At 43.7% G+C, this 16,486-nt stretch overlaps 2 protein-coding genes across 2 annotated transcripts; one reads left to right on the top strand and one right to left on the bottom strand.

The window, feature by feature from the left end:
- Positions 1–4,339: 4,339 nt before the first annotated feature.
- On the top strand, positions 4,340–8,566 carry LOC117863495 (glutamyl-tRNA(Gln) amidotransferase subunit A, chloroplastic/mitochondrial). The gene is made up of 10 exons (XM_034747221.2): positions 4,340–4,958; positions 5,322–5,633; positions 6,268–6,447; positions 6,567–6,661; positions 6,743–6,818; positions 7,473–7,550; positions 7,659–7,752; positions 7,829–7,878; positions 8,031–8,144; positions 8,257–8,566. Exons 1-10 carry the CDS (start codon positions 4,416–4,418, stop codon positions 8,338–8,340), a joined length of 1,626 nt encoding a protein of 541 aa, XP_034603112.1. The 5' UTR covers positions 4,340–4,415; the 3' UTR covers positions 8,341–8,566.
- A 314-nt stretch (positions 8,567–8,880) lies between these two features.
- LOC117863496 (V-type proton ATPase subunit D) lies at positions 8,881–12,502 on the bottom strand. The gene is made up of 2 exons (XM_034747222.2): positions 11,505–12,502; positions 8,881–9,218 (listed from the first exon to the last, which is right to left on the bottom strand). The coding sequence occupies exon 1, from the start codon at positions 12,332–12,334 to the stop codon at positions 11,525–11,527; it is 810 nt and encodes a 269-aa protein (XP_034603113.1). The 5' UTR covers positions 12,335–12,502; the 3' UTR covers positions 8,881–9,218; positions 11,505–11,524.
- Positions 12,503–16,486: the final 3,984 nt, after the last annotated feature.

Here is a 16,486-nt window from a genome sequence, read left to right as displayed (position 1 = left end):
TGCTAAAATAGTAAATCCAACTCTCAAGTGTTTTTTTAGAGAATGGAATCTTATAAAAATGATGTGGAGCCTAGCTCAGATGTTTAAATCTCTATTTTAGTTTTATCATCGAAATCTAAGGTTGCTTTTATCTTTTTGCACAATAATTAAAACAGAGATGATAAAAATGTGAAACAAATTGGAATAAGTCAGTGGTGTAGTGTAGTTTGTAGGAAAAATATGGAACCTGATCAGAAGTAGGAAGAAAACCATTTTCCTTTTTAGGGAATAATAAATAGGGTAAATGTATGGAAAAAAATGCCCTTCACTAAAAAGTATGAAAAATTCACCAGAGGCTCTATTTCACCTCTGGAACCTATTGTTAAAATTTCATATGCAAATTCGTTGTGGTTTCTTATTTAAAAATGTTTAAGTATATGCTCCCTTAGGGTAATAAAGTAATTCTAATTCTTTTTATGCACCTCCAATGGACCTTAAATTTATGCAGTAGCTTATCTATGACAAAATTAAGTTTTTGTTAAATTTGTGGCTTCATAGCTTACTGTTTGAAGATAGAAATAAAATTTGGAAGATTAACCTAGCTAAATGGAAGAAAGAAACCTTGAGTAATGATAAAGTTAACTTTTGGAAGAGGTAAAAAAAATATTCAGACTAGGATACCTTCCCACTCTGAAGTTTAATAAAGTTAAGTTGTATATATGTACCCAATCACCATCAAATCAATCCCATGTTTTATACCACAACATATCTTACCTTATGCAGATAAAGAAGCTGTAGAACCTTGTTTAGGTGAATGTGGTCATGATGTAATTTATACTGCAGTGTTAATTCGTGTTTTGCATCCTATGAGAAAGCATGAAAATTGAACTTGATGCATTTGCATTTCATGTAGAGCTGAACCTTGCTGACGGAATATACGAGCTTCACCCGACACCAGAAGAAGGAGCCGTAGCTGATCTACAGCAAGTCGGAGCCGAGCCCGTACCGGAGCAAGCTGAGGACCAGTTCCCTAACTTCCCGTGTGAAGGGGCATGATTTCCTATCTTTAAGTACTTGCAATATATTTGGTTGCTTTGATTGTGCATTTACATTTTTAGGAATTGATGGAAACCGTAGATGCATGAACGTAGTACCCTTTGATATGAGCACTAGTATATTGAGTCGAGTAGATGCAATGCTTAATAGGACTCGGTAAAAGTCGAGTGATTTCCTGTCACTCGCGAGTTATAGGAGTTGTTTGCTTTCCTTTCGTTACAACTATAAAGACGATGGACGGGGCAGGGCTCTGTGAACTGTTTTTGGTGGTTGGTGGATTGCCCCATCTGTCTACATGAAACTGGACTAAGGTCGAGATGTGATTGTGTTCATGATCAAGTGTTGAAAGTACTAATCTTATACTAGTATGGGATGGGGAAGCCTAGTACCTGATTGAATCGGAATGTGAGCGGATCGTTCCAATGTCTTTGGAATGGAGTTCCCTTGTGGCCGCATGTGGTGACAAGCGCGGTCATAGAACGGCAGAAGCCGGGTCTATGGAGCCTTGTACCAAGGGAAGTGGGCCCGACACGGGTCTGGGAATCGATGGGGACGACTGACAAATGAAGCGATCCTTCGCGGTGCGCGGATATCATGGGATTAGGTTCGCCATGCATGATTAAGAAATTTGAATCGATTTGTCTGCCTCTCACAGTTTGGGACTACTTGATCGCTATGCTACACTGAGTAAGAATGAAAGATGATGATGATCAAATTTTGTTACCTGTATTAATTGCTTGGAAACTATGCTTGGTTTAGTATAGTTGCTAACTTAGAATGGTAAAACAACAATAGAACTTGTGGCTAAAATATTGAAAGTAAGGACCTACACTAGTCGGCTTTGGTAAAAACAAAACCCCAGAGCCAAAAAGCTTGCATGTCTAGGTGTGGGTGGAGTAGTACCACCGGTCGGTTAAGTCTCATTGAGCGTAGTCACTCAGCTTTGTTGTGGCACATCTTTTCAGGTGATGTTGATGCCCCTGAGCTCGCTGCAAGTGGCACTTGGCCTTCCCAACTTCCTCCTGGTTGGACGGTTGAGTGGGATCCCTCCTTGGACAACGAGGATCGGGATCATTGATGTCATGATCGGCTTCGTCATGATATCCCGCAACGATGTTTAGTTTCCGCTCAGTTATTTCTGTTATTTGAGAACTCTGCAAACTTTGCTTGAATTTTGAACTTGAGGTTGTAATAATTTAATGCGCTTGCTTAATTGAGATGGACTGTTGTAATCTCTGTAACCACTCACCTTCGTGCGAGTCTTGCTTTCTCGATCCTGAGATAAGTGGTTTATCGGATGAAATCCGACGGACGACCAAGTTGATTTATTTAAAGTACCTGATCGCGTGTTAAGCGGCTTAAGTGTACTTTAGCCAGGTTAATTTGGGCGGTTCCGCCTTACCTGCCCTGTTCTTGCAGATGAGGGGCGCCGTCCGCCGGTTCCTGCATGGAAAGCCTGGAGGAGATGAGGGACGTGCTAGATCGGAGAGGCTCCTTTGTGCTAGTCAAACAAAGGGGTCGTGGCCTACAGTAGAGCCAGCGGCGGCGTTAGGACCAAAAAGAGCAGGCGCCGGCATTAGGAAAGAAAGAGAGGAATCGGAGGGACCTAGATCCGCCGGCCACCGTGAGTGCGACTGATGCCAACTGCTGCTGCCTTCACGAGAGGAGGAGAGAGGGGGGCGGAGAGAGCCGCCGCCGGCGTGGCCGGTCGACAGCCGCGTTTTACCCCGTGCATTGCTGGAGAATAAGGGGAACCCTAGCAATGGCCTTTGCGGGAAGAGGAGAGAGGGGGGTGGAGAGGGTGGTGGAGAGGGAAGTCACCAGCGTTGCCGGCCGGCCACCGCATTTCACCCCGTGCGCCCCCAGGAACCCTAGCGGCGTGCGGGTGGATGCTGAGTCGCGGTGCTCCGCCGCTCGAGAAGAAAGAGGGGAGATGACAAGAAAAACGAATCGGTACGCACGTAAGGAGTGGCAGTGCAGGTAATTTCCACGAAAGTGACGCCCTCACAGCTGCTGAAAGCAAGCCCAGTGGTGCTGTGAAAATCGAACTACACAAAAGCTACTTTTGTGATAGCACCTTATCTACAACATGTCCCTTTAGTTTGGCTACTGGCTTTTTAAGGGGGTGTTTGGATATGAGGTGTTAAACTTTAACAGTGTCACATCGGATGTTCGGATGCTAATTAGGAGAACTAAACATGAGCTAATTATAAAACTAATTGCAAAACCCTGTGCTAATTCGCGAGACGAATTTATTAAGCCTAATTAATCCATCATTAGCAAATGGTTACTGTAGCATCACATTGTCAAATCATGGACTAATTAGGTTTAATAGATTCGTTTCGCGAATTACACTCCATTTGTGCAATTAGTTTTGTAATTAGCCTATATTTAATACTTCTAACTAGCATCCAAACATCCGATGTGACGGGTGTTAAACTTTAACACCTTGTTGTCAAACAGGCCCTAAGAAGCAAAAGCAGGTTGGAAAGTCAAACTAAAAGCAATCATAAACTACTAGGAGTTGGTATTGATATAGCGCAAAGTTATTTTAGTAGGAAAAATATGGTAGAAATCAATTTAATATAAGAGAGTAAGAAACATGGGATCTCATCAGCAATACATGTGAGAGTGGAAGAACGTGCATAATTAATTCTGTTGAGATGGACATTTTCGCATTTGATGGTTTAGGGTAGGTAGCAACCCATCCATCTAATCTAACAGCTGTTGTGGTATTCATTTTGACTTGAGACCGAGAATCATGATTGGTATGATTCACAACTAAGTTTGTATATTTCTATCCGTTGTTGTCATGTTTAATGGCATTTGACTATGGTGTGCTCAACAGTTGCTGTGAGTTGATGTTATGTTTTCTAACTCGATGAATATTGGTAAAAATATTGTTGCTAAGTAGTTGAAATAGTTGAGTTCATCTTAAAAAGCCTGGGATTTGCTCGGAGAGTGAATATATCCCCGTTAAACTATTTTGAAGCAATTGCATTATCTGCATTTGTAAATTTTTTGACTTTGTTATAGCAATCAGTCAAATGTCAAAGCTTAGAGCCTCTACGAGACATAAAAATGTTTCAGAATGTTTGCACACATGAACGAGAAAGAAAGGAAAAGAAAATTCTCAAGCTCCTCGTAGAAGATGAATGCGTTGGCTGTTCATCTCTCTCGCCTAGCCTAACTGCAGCGATTCCTGATATGATCGGACGGCGTTCCATCACTTTCCGTCCCACGTGGCTCCAATCCACCCGTCGTATCCTCCCATCCCAATCCCAAATCCTCGCACCTTCCCCCTTCCCACTCCTCATCCGCAATCCCCAAAACCCACGCACGCCGGCGTCGGCCGGAGAACCTTCCCGGCGCCCGCCGCCATGCCGCCCCCTCTCCAGGCCCACCGCCTCCTCATCTCCCACCGACGCCTCCCCACTCCCGCTCGCCGCCGGTTCACCGCCGTCTCTTCCGTCCAATCCGCTCCCGCCACGACCTTAGCCCCGGGGCCCGCCACATCGTCCATCCTCTCCATCCGCGAGTCGCTGCTCTCCGGCGAGAGGACCGCGGTGGACATCACCTCCGAGTACCTCTCCCGCCTCCGCCGCACCGAGCCGAGCGTGCGCAGCTTCATCCACGTCGCGGACGCCGCCGCAGAGCGGGAGGCGGAGGAGCTCGACCGGAGGATTGCCTCCGGGGAGAAGGATGCGGTGGGGCCGCTCGCTGGAGTGCTGGTGGGAGTGAAGGACAACCTCTGCACCGCCAACATGCCCTCCACTGGCGGGTCGCGGATACTGGACGGATACCGGCCGGCGTACGACGCCACGGCGGTGCGGCGGCTGCGCGAGGCTGGCGCCATTGTGGTGGGGAAGACGAACCTCGACGAATTCGGCATGGGGAGCACCACCGAGGGCTCTGCGTTTCAGGTCTGGGGACCAGATTCTCATATCATTTCAACGGGACTGTTTTAACTTTGAGCATTGCCGTTTGGGATGAAATATCAAAAACAAGTGTCGAGCATGGTAAGTGTTTTTACGTTGGTTGGTAGCAGCCAGTGAGACGAAAATGTGGCGACACTGTTTGTGACGTTGCCAAACTCTGTTACGAGTTTTGTTGGTTCCAGGAAAATGTTAGTGCCATATTAATACATGTAGTTGGTTAGTTGCGTGTCGAAACTTCTTTTGAAGAGGAACTAAACATGCACTTGCAATCTTCTCCATCTCAACATACCATTCATGCGCTAAGATGCAGATATGAGTGATGTGACAGATATTGTTGGTGATATGCAGGTGACAACAAATCCGTGGGATGATTCACGTGTGCCCGGGGGATCGTCTGGTGGTTCTGCTTCTGCTGTTTCTGCTAGACAGTGCGTAGTGTCACTAGGAAGTGATACAGGTGGAAGTGTGAGACAACCTGCGTCGTTTTGTGGCGTAGTGGGGTTGAAGCCAACTTATGGTCGGGTATCTCGTTTTGGCCTCATGGCCTATGCTTCATCGCTGGATGTTGTGGGATGCTTTGGTTCATCAGTTTTTGACACTGCAACCATCTTGTCTGTTGTCGCGGGCCATGACAAGATGGATTCAACCAGCAGTTCGCAGGTAAAGAAACTGAGGCTTCACCTTAAAATTACATTTTCCTTTTATCTTCCAGTTCAAATACGTTCTTGTGCGAGTGAGTTGGGAACTATGCTCAAGTTTTAACCTTGGTTGGTATAGTTGCAAGTCAACCGCTTGATTATTGCTGTTGTTGGCAGACAATGCAATAACTATTAGTCTGTGACTTCACACATTGTTTCCTTCATTGAGCTGTATGGATTAGTTCTACGCTTGGACACCAGACTAAATTTCCTTGCAGACATTGCATGGTTTGATATGTATTGGTTGCTAGTGATCCTGTCAATGTCAATGTGTTCTGATAAGGACTACTTGTGCACTTTCACCTACCTAACTGTTTTGTGTTTTTCATTAGTAAGAAAAGGCACCACATGGGTCATTTTCCCTTGGTTGGAAAAGAGATTATAGGATAATATCTCAAAACAATTAAAAACAGATTGCAGAGGGACTATACCACATGGTAGGCTTGCATGTTTGTTAATAACACCTTAAACTGATTTTATACTTCTTGAATTATAAACCTCTGCAATTGGATCATGATCCATTAGCAATCTGAAGGCAAACATTAAAAATTGGGTTCATTGCTGCTTAACCTGATCTCTTTAGTCACTTTTTTCAGGATGTTCCAGACTATGCATCAGAGTTAGTCTCTCTAGATTCACTTGAATCAAAACCATTAAATGGTGTAAGAATTGGGATTATACAAGAAACTCTTGGAGAAGGTGTGGACACTGGAGTTGTATCATCAATCAAGGGTGCTGCTTCACACCTGGAACGGCTTGGATCTGTGGTGGAAGAGGTTTGATACTTTCCTCTTTCCTAAATATATAACAATAAATAAGTATATATTTTCCCTTTTTCTACAATGGATTTCTGAAAGAAATATTTACTGAACTTTTTTCTTCTATCATATTTCAGGTTTCACTGCCTTCGTTTTCTCTTGGCTTACCAGCTTATTACATACTAGCTTCATCTGAAGCTTCATCTAATCTATCACGCTATGATGGTATCAGGTGATCTTGCTGTAACTAAACCTTATTCTTTTACCTGTATTTTCACAGTGAAGGATTTATGTTTTGGAACACCATTTTCAGGTATGGAAGGCAGGTTTCAGCTGATGATTTGAACGAGGTTTATGGAGAGTCCCGGGCTAACGGTTTGGGTCACGAGGTACAGCATTCTCAGATCAATACATCATAACCATACTCCACTAGTATACTCATCAGTTGACTTCTCAATATTTGTGCATGCTGTTTCTACAGACGTAGTCATGCACCTTAGCAAAGTGACCAGGTTGCTTAGGACTTAGGACCAGAGCTGTCACATTGTGTACAGTTATGCACTTGTCCCATGTCATCACAGTTCAGAGGCTAGTCACATTGTCCATAAATTTTGTCTGAATGTGTTTTCATTCTAGTGTTTTAGTGACCTTGGATAGGCACTGGATCTTGAGTAGTATTATAATTAAAGAGACAATTATATGCTCCACTCTTCTTGCAAATATCAAGTAGATTTTTTTCTAATTTAGAAAACATATCTGCCCTCTCGATAAGCAAAGCTTTCAGAATTAAAGACACATTTGGCTGTTGTGAATTGAGGCTACACATGTAGGTCTGCCCATTGTGGGCATGTATTGTTGCTAACAGTGTGGTAGTTGGAATGTTAACTCATCTTTATTACATCGTACTCACATAGCATACAAGTGGTACTCACATAGCGTACAAGTGGATCTGTAGTATTGGATAGTGCCTGGACCTTTTGTGTTTGAAACAGTTGTTTTCATTTTGAGTTACATCACAAAGTAATTTTGTTGTTTCTTTCCAGGTGAAAATGAGAATTTTGATGGGAACCTATGCTCTTTCTGCTGGGTACTATGATGCATACTACAAACGAGCGCAGCAGGTAACATCAGAGCTGTGGCATCCAATTCAATGTTTGTGTTTTAGTTATTTTACCGCTTACTAGCAATTTTATGCCACCAAAAATAGTAAAGTACGTGCACTGTAGTAGGTGAGGACATTGGTTAAGGAAAGCTTCAAAGATGCTTTGGAAAGATATGATATTCTTATTTCACCAGCTGCGCCATCAGCAGCCTACAAGATAGGTATGATGTAATCTGCTTATGAGTATGGTCCCTTCCCTGATTTCTTCAGGATTGATAACTCAAATCTTTTTGGCAGGTGAAAAGATAAATGATCCATTAGCCATGTATGCAGGAGATATCATGACGGTATTAAATACTTTCTTTTCTTTGGTTGATGTTGACTTGTGCCTACTTTGGTCTCTATTCTAAAGCACCTGCCGACAAGAAATTCTCTTCAAGCTGTTACATTAATTCTCATGATAGAAATTTGAAGGGGTTGCAAATGACAACTTACGCAGGTCAATGTTAATTTGGCCGGGCTTCCTGCATTGGTTGTGCCTTGCGGATTTGTTGAAGGTGGAGCTGCGGGGCTCCCAGTTGGATTACAGATGATCGGATCACCATTCAGTGAGGTAATGTACTGTTGTTGCTGACATAGTATTGGATATTAATCTGTGGTGTTTCAGGATCTGAGCAGTTCTACTTTCAGAGCCCACTAAATATTACTTCTGCCATTTTATCCAGGGGAATTTGCTGAGAGTAGGTCACATCTTTGAGCAGACACTCCAGAATTTCAGTTTTGTTCCACCTTTGCTGGCAGAACACTAGCTGCTATGTAGGCTTCTCTCTGCCCTACTCAGAGCTATCAAACAAGCAATTACCAGAGACGGGTTTTCAAAGCCCTTCTGTTATTCTTATAATTTTGCAGACATGTCATGTGGTATACCGAGGAAATTGGCTGTGCGCATGTAGAATTTAGACATTTTTCTGCTAAAGCAAACTAACAGGAGTTGCTTCCAACTTTGATGCAATATACATGTGGAATTGCTGATAATTGAGTGAGACAACGACGCCCATGTGATGTACACCTGCAAACAGCACACGCTGCAGCACTATTTGGCATGATTAGCAATACGCATATGCACATGCTTGACCATTAGTGTCGGCCAATGGTCAGCATAGACGTGAAGCTAATAAAACATGGGTTCCTTTGGTAGCCTAGGCGTGAAGATGAAATAACATGGGCTCCTTCGGCAGCATCCTCGGCCAACCAGACAGGCACACAGCAGCGATGGGTTTGACGCAGGCAGATACGCACAAAGGCACATCACTATTCATTCCCAGGGGCTAGACCAACAGGCGAGCAAGGAAACAAAATAACGAACTGCATCAGAATGCACATCCAGAAGCAAATACATTTTCTGCGACTTCAGAGCAGGTGCAGTACAGCAATCCGCACGCACCTCTAAATAAATAAATACAACTATAATGAACATGCAGGGAAATATGGTCCAAATGAATTTACTACACCAGCTGCACATAACACTCCGTGCTGAAGTTCATTGGCAATGTTTGGTTTCCAAGTACAGATTATTCAGGGTCTTGGATGACCAGGCTCCAGATTACTCATCACTGAAACAAAACCGCCATCACTCTATGAACAGGTACAATTCTGGAGCACCAGCATCGACTTATTGTTTCTGCCACTGCAAGGAGAAGCAAACCATTAAAATCTGGAGATGAAATAGACTAATTCCATGTGTGTTGATTACACCTGTGTATTTGAAAGGTATAAACAGCATGACACATTTGATCAGATCATTCAAGCCAAAGTAAACATCACTGTCTCAAAAAGAAGAGTGGGAAGTACACACATGCCATACAAAGTGAGATGTCCAGTCCCAGCAAGAGAAGTGCAACATCTTAGCATGGTAAATTCTAAACTAGGCTACACCTAGTGCAAATAAGAAACCTGACATTTTCAATCATAGCATGTGCACTATGTTAACCAAATTGGCAGTGGTAAAATTGTGGTTTTATAATTAGACTTCAGGTCAGGTCCGCAATGCTTGAAACATTGATGTGCTTTACAAAAAATATAATTGAGTTCTTAATGTGAGAGAAACCCATGCCCAGTGAACTTTCAATTCAAGCAAAACTAGCAGGACTTGCTTCCAACTATGAAGAGCTGAAGTGCTAAATTGAATTGGCCTTGGGTTGCAGTGTTATACATGTGCTCATACACTCAGGATTTTATGCGACAGAGTGCACAGGCCAAAACAAAATCCACTTCTAGCATATGAAGCATATCATAGCAGCCATAACGCATACAGACACAAGCAATTTCAGGATAAAGCAATGAAAATCTAAACAGCTGCAGCGCTGCATCTATGTTGAAAAACAGAGATTTCCAGTTATAGCATGTACATATATATGAAATGAAGTGCCAATGGAACTGTTAATCGTGAATAAAGCAGTTAGTAGTACAGTGTGAAACAGACTGCAACTCCTCTTATCCACATATTCATTTATTACTGCTGAAAAATGATATTGCATTTAAAGTTAATTAAAAATATCCTGAGATTTCAGATAAGGTCCAGAATGCACGCCAATGATAAGTTAACATAACTGATTCTTTGGTGTGCCTTGCGAAAAAAATATAACTGAGCAGTGCATCCAGTGAACTTGGGTTCAAACAAACTAACAGGAGTAACTTCAACCTACAAGCTGAAAGCTAAACTGAACTGGCCTTCAAAATTTAAGAATCTACATGCAGTGTTACCCAGGTGCTTATAAATCACACTTCAACTCTATCCTGAGCTACCACATCTGACATAATGCTAAAGTGTTGAACTTAACAGGCCATGAAAAGAATCTGATTGCTCTGTTACACTAATGTTCGTACTTCGCAAACTGCGCATAAACTTTATCCTGGTGTCTGACACTATCACATTAGATTAGGAGCAAAGTAAAACTACTTCTGCAATGCTGGCGCTACCATCCTTCCCAGCCCTCCCTTCTCATATCATCATGTTCCTCTAGCTCCCAGTGGATGAGCTCAAAGAAAAATCAAGAGGGGGCAGCAATAGTTTTTTTTCCCTAATCTGCAAATTTATCACTTGATAACTCTCTCAGCAATAAATGGTGCACAAATATTTTAACAGGTCCTTTTCCAGAGAAACATAACATTCATCAATAAAAAATATGCATATATGATATGACAAGGAGTATATGAAGTTCTGTAGGTATTGTCCTTTTCCAACCTGTGCAACAAACACCTGGAAGTTGGAACAATAGTGGCTACTGCTGCTAATTTGCAGTTTAAGATAAACTGCTAAATTGTTTAGAATACCCTACCACACTTACCGCTATTGATTTAGTAATATATGCCATATCTTCCTTTTTTTGGTTATTAGATACCGTGTGACCAATCTAAAAGTGAACCATAATGATAGGAAGCTCAGCAAATCTTAATTGCCAGTGGCCACTTCCATCGAAACATTATGGAGCAAAGATCCGGTTCCTATATAAAATCCTAAAGCGGATATTGTTTCCAGATGAAGTGCAACGGTAATATCATGTAGCCATGAGTAATTTAATGTGTTTGTGATTACGAAATCTTAATTTCACGAATGAACATCACTTTAGAGTTCAGATAACCAACACAAGCAGGAATACAACAAACGCGACCAATCTGCAAGTGTACAATACAAACATGATGCAAAGTGAGATATTGATACCATGTATGCATGAAAATTTCAGCCATGTGGTTGTTAATAGCATATCTTGTTCATATTAATGAATGGCTAAATTAGAATTCAGATGAATTATCACAGGCAGGAATACTTTTGGACATCATGTACACATCTAGGGAAGGTAACTTGGATGGATCCATATAGGAATTAAAGAAATCATCGCAGCGAACACATATTGTGAAAGTTTCTGATCCCAGATCCAGAACAGAAGGACAAGGCATTGATGATTCTACGCACCGATTGAATGATTTAGGTAATCAAAAGATGATGTCGTCGTCCTTCTCCCCTCCAGCAACCAGCAGATTTGCCGCAGCCCCCACGGAGATGCCCCTCTTGAGCGCGAGATCCTCGGCGAGCTGCTCCTCGGCGAATAGTTTGGCGTTGGCCCTCTGGCGCTCGATCTCCCTCTTCTTGTAGCCCTGGATCTTCTTGAGCCTGAAGAAGTCCTCGCGCTCGAGCTCGTCGAGCTCCCCCTTGATGTAGCTGATGGTGTTCTCGATCCTGGGCTTGACGACGTTCTCTAGCGCGTTGACGCGGCGGTTGGTGGTCTTGATGGCCTCGTCGAGCGTGAGGAAGGATGTCTGGAGCGAGGCGAGCTCGACGAGCACCTCGATGGCCTTGACGTGCGCGGCGCGGCAGGCGGCTACCTGCTGCCCGCCGCGGGCGAGGCCCGTGAGGCTCGGGGACGCGTTGGAGGGCCCCCCGGAGGCGGCGGCGGGGTCGACGAAGTGGGTGAACTTGGGGAGCTTGACCCCGGCGACGTTCTCCTGGTGGGATCGGACCCGGACGGAGGCGGCGCGGACGGACTGGAGGACGACGTGGCGGACGCCGTCCCCGGCGACGTACTTGGCCTCGGCGAGGGAGAAGGAGGAGGCGCGCATCGTCTCCCCCATGGACTCCTTGGCGGCGACGATCTTCTTGAGGATGGCGCGGAACTGGACGGTGAGCGCGTCGGACTTCTTCTTCAGCAGCGCGTGGCCGCGGGTGGCGCCGACGAGCCGCGCCTTCATCACGCCGAGCATCGTGACCGTCGGCACGACGTTGAGCCGCTGGTTCTGCCCCGCCATCGCGCCGCCCGCCGCCGGCTAGATCGCGGCGAATCTGAGGAGGGAAGAGGGAGAGAGGGGATCGCGGGGCTGTGTCGACTCGTGTGGTTGGATCGGGGGCACGGCGATGTATTGATTGATGATGTGGAGGTGGAGTTGGATCGATGAATCGATCGGCGACGAGATGGAGATGGTGTGTGAATTGGGGAAATTTTTAGGTGAAAAAAAATTGTGCCTCTTACGCAGTTGGGCTGATAAAACCGAGTCGTTGCTGGGTCGGCCACCCCGGCCCCGTCAGGGAGAGACCGGGCTCGATTCGATACGCATTGCTTCTTAGTAACGGTTGGATTTGGGCCGTTTTCTTAGTCACGCGATCGAAGCTACAGTATGGCCCAATTTTGCGTTGCCGTCTTACAGCTTGGCATGCAACGAGACGGTACGTGTCGTAGCACCAACGGGCAAGTCGCAACTCATGTAAATATCATATCAAAAGCACGTACAGCGATCAAAGCCCCCACGAATAACGGAATAAGAACCAAATCCAACCTAAGGTTCGGCGCCATGGCCGCGCTCCGACCGTGCTCATCCGGCCATGTCGTCGTGGGCGTGCGCCGACCGTGCATCGGCAGCCCGTCGTCTTCTCTTCGCGTTGTCCCGGCGTTCGGACGGCAGGCAAGCACCTCGCTCGTCAGCCACGGGTTGGCAGGCAGGGCGGCGGCTCCCCGGCTGCGCCACCGTCACGGAATCGGTGTTCAAAGAGGCGACCCCGATTGGCCCTTGGAGCCGTGCGGCAAGCACTTGGTAACACGACTTCAATTGCCCGTCTTATCACTCTCGGCTGCATAGTATGTGTTTCAATCTATGATAGTTTTGCCATGATCCGATCTCTGCTGGCCCACAGTGCTGTGAATGCCTACACACTTGCATTGAATTCTTTTGCAAATATATAGGGCCTGTTTGGATCCGTTTGCTAAACTTTAGCAGCTAAACTTTGCTAAACTTGAGTTGCTAAACTTTAGCCATGGTTGTTTGGATCCATGGGCTAAACAACATTTAATAAAGTGTAGAAAGACTTGTATGTCCTTATTTAATGCGAGGGGGGGAGAGGGGGTCCACACAAGCAATAATGAGGGGCAAAGGGTGTCCAGCCCCCAAATTTAGCAACCAAATTGCTAAAGGGATAAAGTTTAGCAACCATAATTTAGCAAAGTTTAGGTTTGACAAATTTATTGCTAAACTTTGCTAAACTTTAGCTGCTAAAGTTTAGCAAAGGTATCCAAACACCCCATAGATTATTAAAACATATTCGTGTAGTGACATTCCCAACCGCAATTAATGCACTCATCTTCTTGGTTACATTACATGCCATTGACCCTCACTTATCACAGTTTTTTTATAATGTCACTGTTGGAATTTAAGTTATCCGTTCTCGGCAGATGAGGTCAAATTGTAGTACTCGACTTGGATTGGAGAAGATTTCAGTGTGTATAGTTTCAGCTAGATGCACACCGGCCTCCCTTGCGTGGGTGGCTTTTTGCAGGTCCTGTGCGGCGAGGTTTGTTTGCGGCGATGGCGGTCTTGGCGGGAGCGAATGCAGTGGCCTTCCTCTGGTGGGAGTCTTCGGAGGAAACTTTGCCCAGATCCTAGGCGGGTTCGCCGCCGCCGACGTTGCATCCTTTCTGGAGGCGCTGTCTAGAATACCTTATTGCTTTAGGAGCTATTGGCTTGGTGTCTCGCTTCGGCCATCCTTGGTTGCACCGTGAGTCATCGATCATGTTGTCAGAGGTGCGTATGCATTGTGTGGTGGTTTGGTCGGTGACGGCGAAGGTGCAGCCGCGGCAAGCATGTTAGTAGAGTTAGTTTGGTTAGTGGAGGGGGTTAGTAGAGTTAGTTAGCAGAGTAGATGTCTTTAATTGTGCGTTAATTTGTAAGTGGGTAGCCTAGCCATCCAATCAAATGTGTTTTTATTAAGTTTTCTCTGGGCGGATGCCTATCGAAAAAAGGAAAAAACTACAGTGCAATAACATGCTCTCTCTGCTTTTTAAGGACGTATTAGCATTAAAAAACATTGAAAGTATACTTTCTATTATTTCTATCAATTGTTTGCAAAATCAGTAAAATGCAGTTTCTATACGACTTTTATACACACTAGAAATATACAAAAGTTGACTAGTTATTGGATCATATATATTGTTTTATGTGGATTTTTATTTGCTGATGTTTTTTAATTCAGACAGACGAGCAATTCAAAAACTTTGCAGAGGAATTAAAGAACTGTGAATTTGATAAGGTCCGTATTACTTCTATTTTGTGGCAGAATCATTATATCTTATATCTTTTTTTACTGATGCTTGTTTTTGATCTATTTGTTTCCAAAGGATATGTCGTTCCGCGAGGAGATTGAAACAATTTGCGGATATTGGAAGAAAATAACCTATTGGAACACTAGCATCTTTGTGAGTCCCCTTCCTAAAATATTTATTGAGTAAAACTGTAATGAGATTTATTATTCCTAGCAGGAAAAAAACTCCAATAGTAAGGTTATGACTATATTTTCATAGTTTCCCTATCCTTATGTCATAGGGATGTCGAATATTTAGCACAATAATTGGTAATGGAAAAGATGCTTAGGAACTAGGAACACGCTGATAAACTTGACTCACTTTTGTCGGAATTATTGCAGGACATGGAATCTACAGCGTTATCGCTGCATCTTTGCATGGTAGCTACAAAAGCTGTGAAGTTGACTTCCAGAGTCATGGTAACCGCATTGATTTTTTTTTTCTCAAAATGATTTGTTCTAATTTGTGCATATCAAGTGTTACACTAATTGTTTCATTTTGAGATAATCTCAGGACAATGCAACTTTAAGACATGATAAGCAAGCTGAAACTTATTTACATACAACAAAGCAGGTAACTCATTACTATGTTTCATGTGTGGATAGTTCTTAAATTGTACTGCGTAAATGTGCAATAACTTTCTTGTTTCAAATGCAGACCCTCACGATGTATGTGTCCATCTTTGTTAAATTGGCAGAGGACACATATCATAGGAAATTTGATGATGACTCTGTATTCTCTCTTCTTGGTGCTTTTAGGGGTGTGGCCGCAATAGCCCACATCTTAGTTAAGGATGCTATTGAAAGTGTTGACTCTGTTGAATATGGCTCGTGGAACTACAATTCATTAGTCGAGGACACAGACAACAGTTGGCCCGAGTTTGAGCAGAATATTAAAAATTTGGAAGACCAATTTAGGGCAGTACTCAAAAACAATTCCAAGATGTATAAGGTAGTAGGGTATATTGTTTGCTTCTACACAGTCTCCTTAAGGACTACAATTTGCTTTTCTGTAGTAGTGGCTCCCCCTTTTGTGTTGTGTTGTAATCTTACATTTAATTTGGGTATTGCAGCTTCTGAGGCCTACAATGGAGAAGGCAATGGCACTTACAGTATTATTTGTTTCGCAAATGCTCACCAGGCGCGAAAAGGTGCTAGGCTATATCCCAGGTAAATACTCTTTCTCCGCCGTTTGGCATGAAAACATTGCTAGACGAAACACCGTCCTGTTGTGTCGATGATAATAACTTGACAATGCCCAACTTTCTGCAGGTAGCAAGGGGAGGCGTGCTGCAAGGGCTTCAAGTGAAGAGGAATCTGATGGCTCGAAGACTTAAGAGAGTAGTGGCAATTGATAATCACGTTTGTGAGCTTGCTGGGTAGGATAGCTAACATTGCAACGCCTTACTATGCTGAAGTTAAGAGAAAATTGCAAAAACCGTATTAGTGGGGTTTTTTTTCCCGACACTCGTTTGCATGTCTCCTTCCACTTAACACATGCAAGTTTATGTGTTTCTATATCCCATGTGTCCCTTGCCATTTTGCCAACCGACAGTTATGGGTCTTATGGGTGATGCAGTTATTGCATAGTCTCATGGGTGATTTGGCTTGTGCTTTTGCAATTTATGATGTGGCAAATTAATTATGTCTGGTCGGTAATTGAGTTTTTTGTTTGTGTGTTCATACATTCTTTTTAAAAAAAATAATAAGAAAACAAGACACTAGCCAGTTATGTTTCTTGTGGTTGAGGAAAGCTTGTGAATTGGTTACAAAAATAACTAAAAATGATTTTTTGAAGATCAGGCTGAACTAAGCCAGCAAACCAAACACAA

Source organism: Setaria viridis, chromosome 7 (assembly GCF_005286985.2).
Source record: "Setaria viridis chromosome 7, Setaria_viridis_v4.0, whole genome shotgun sequence".
NCBI classification, from domain to species: domain Eukaryota; kingdom Viridiplantae; phylum Streptophyta; class Magnoliopsida; order Poales; family Poaceae; genus Setaria; species Setaria viridis.
This window is presented reverse-complemented; position numbering and strand designations above follow the sequence as displayed.

What these genes read in the sequence shown, in the direction of transcription:
- LOC117863495 (XM_034747221.2), top strand. Translation starts at nt 4,416, where the DNA reads ATGCCGCCCCCTCTCCAGGCCCACCGCCTCCTCATCTCCCACCGACGC. An exon ending in CTAACGGTTTGGGTCACGAG is followed by an intron (nt 6,819 to 7,472) that starts GTACAGCATTCT and finishes GTTTCTTTCCAG; the next exon opens with GTGAAAATGAGAATTTTGAT. An exon ending in ATGCAGGAGATATCATGACG is followed by an intron (nt 7,879 to 8,030) that starts GTATTAAATACT and finishes CAACTTACGCAG; the next exon opens with GTCAATGTTAATTTGGCCGG.
- LOC117863496 (XM_034747222.2), bottom strand. Translation starts at nt 12,334, where the DNA reads ATGGCGGGGCAGAACCAGCGGCTCAACGTCGTGCCGACGGTCACGATG.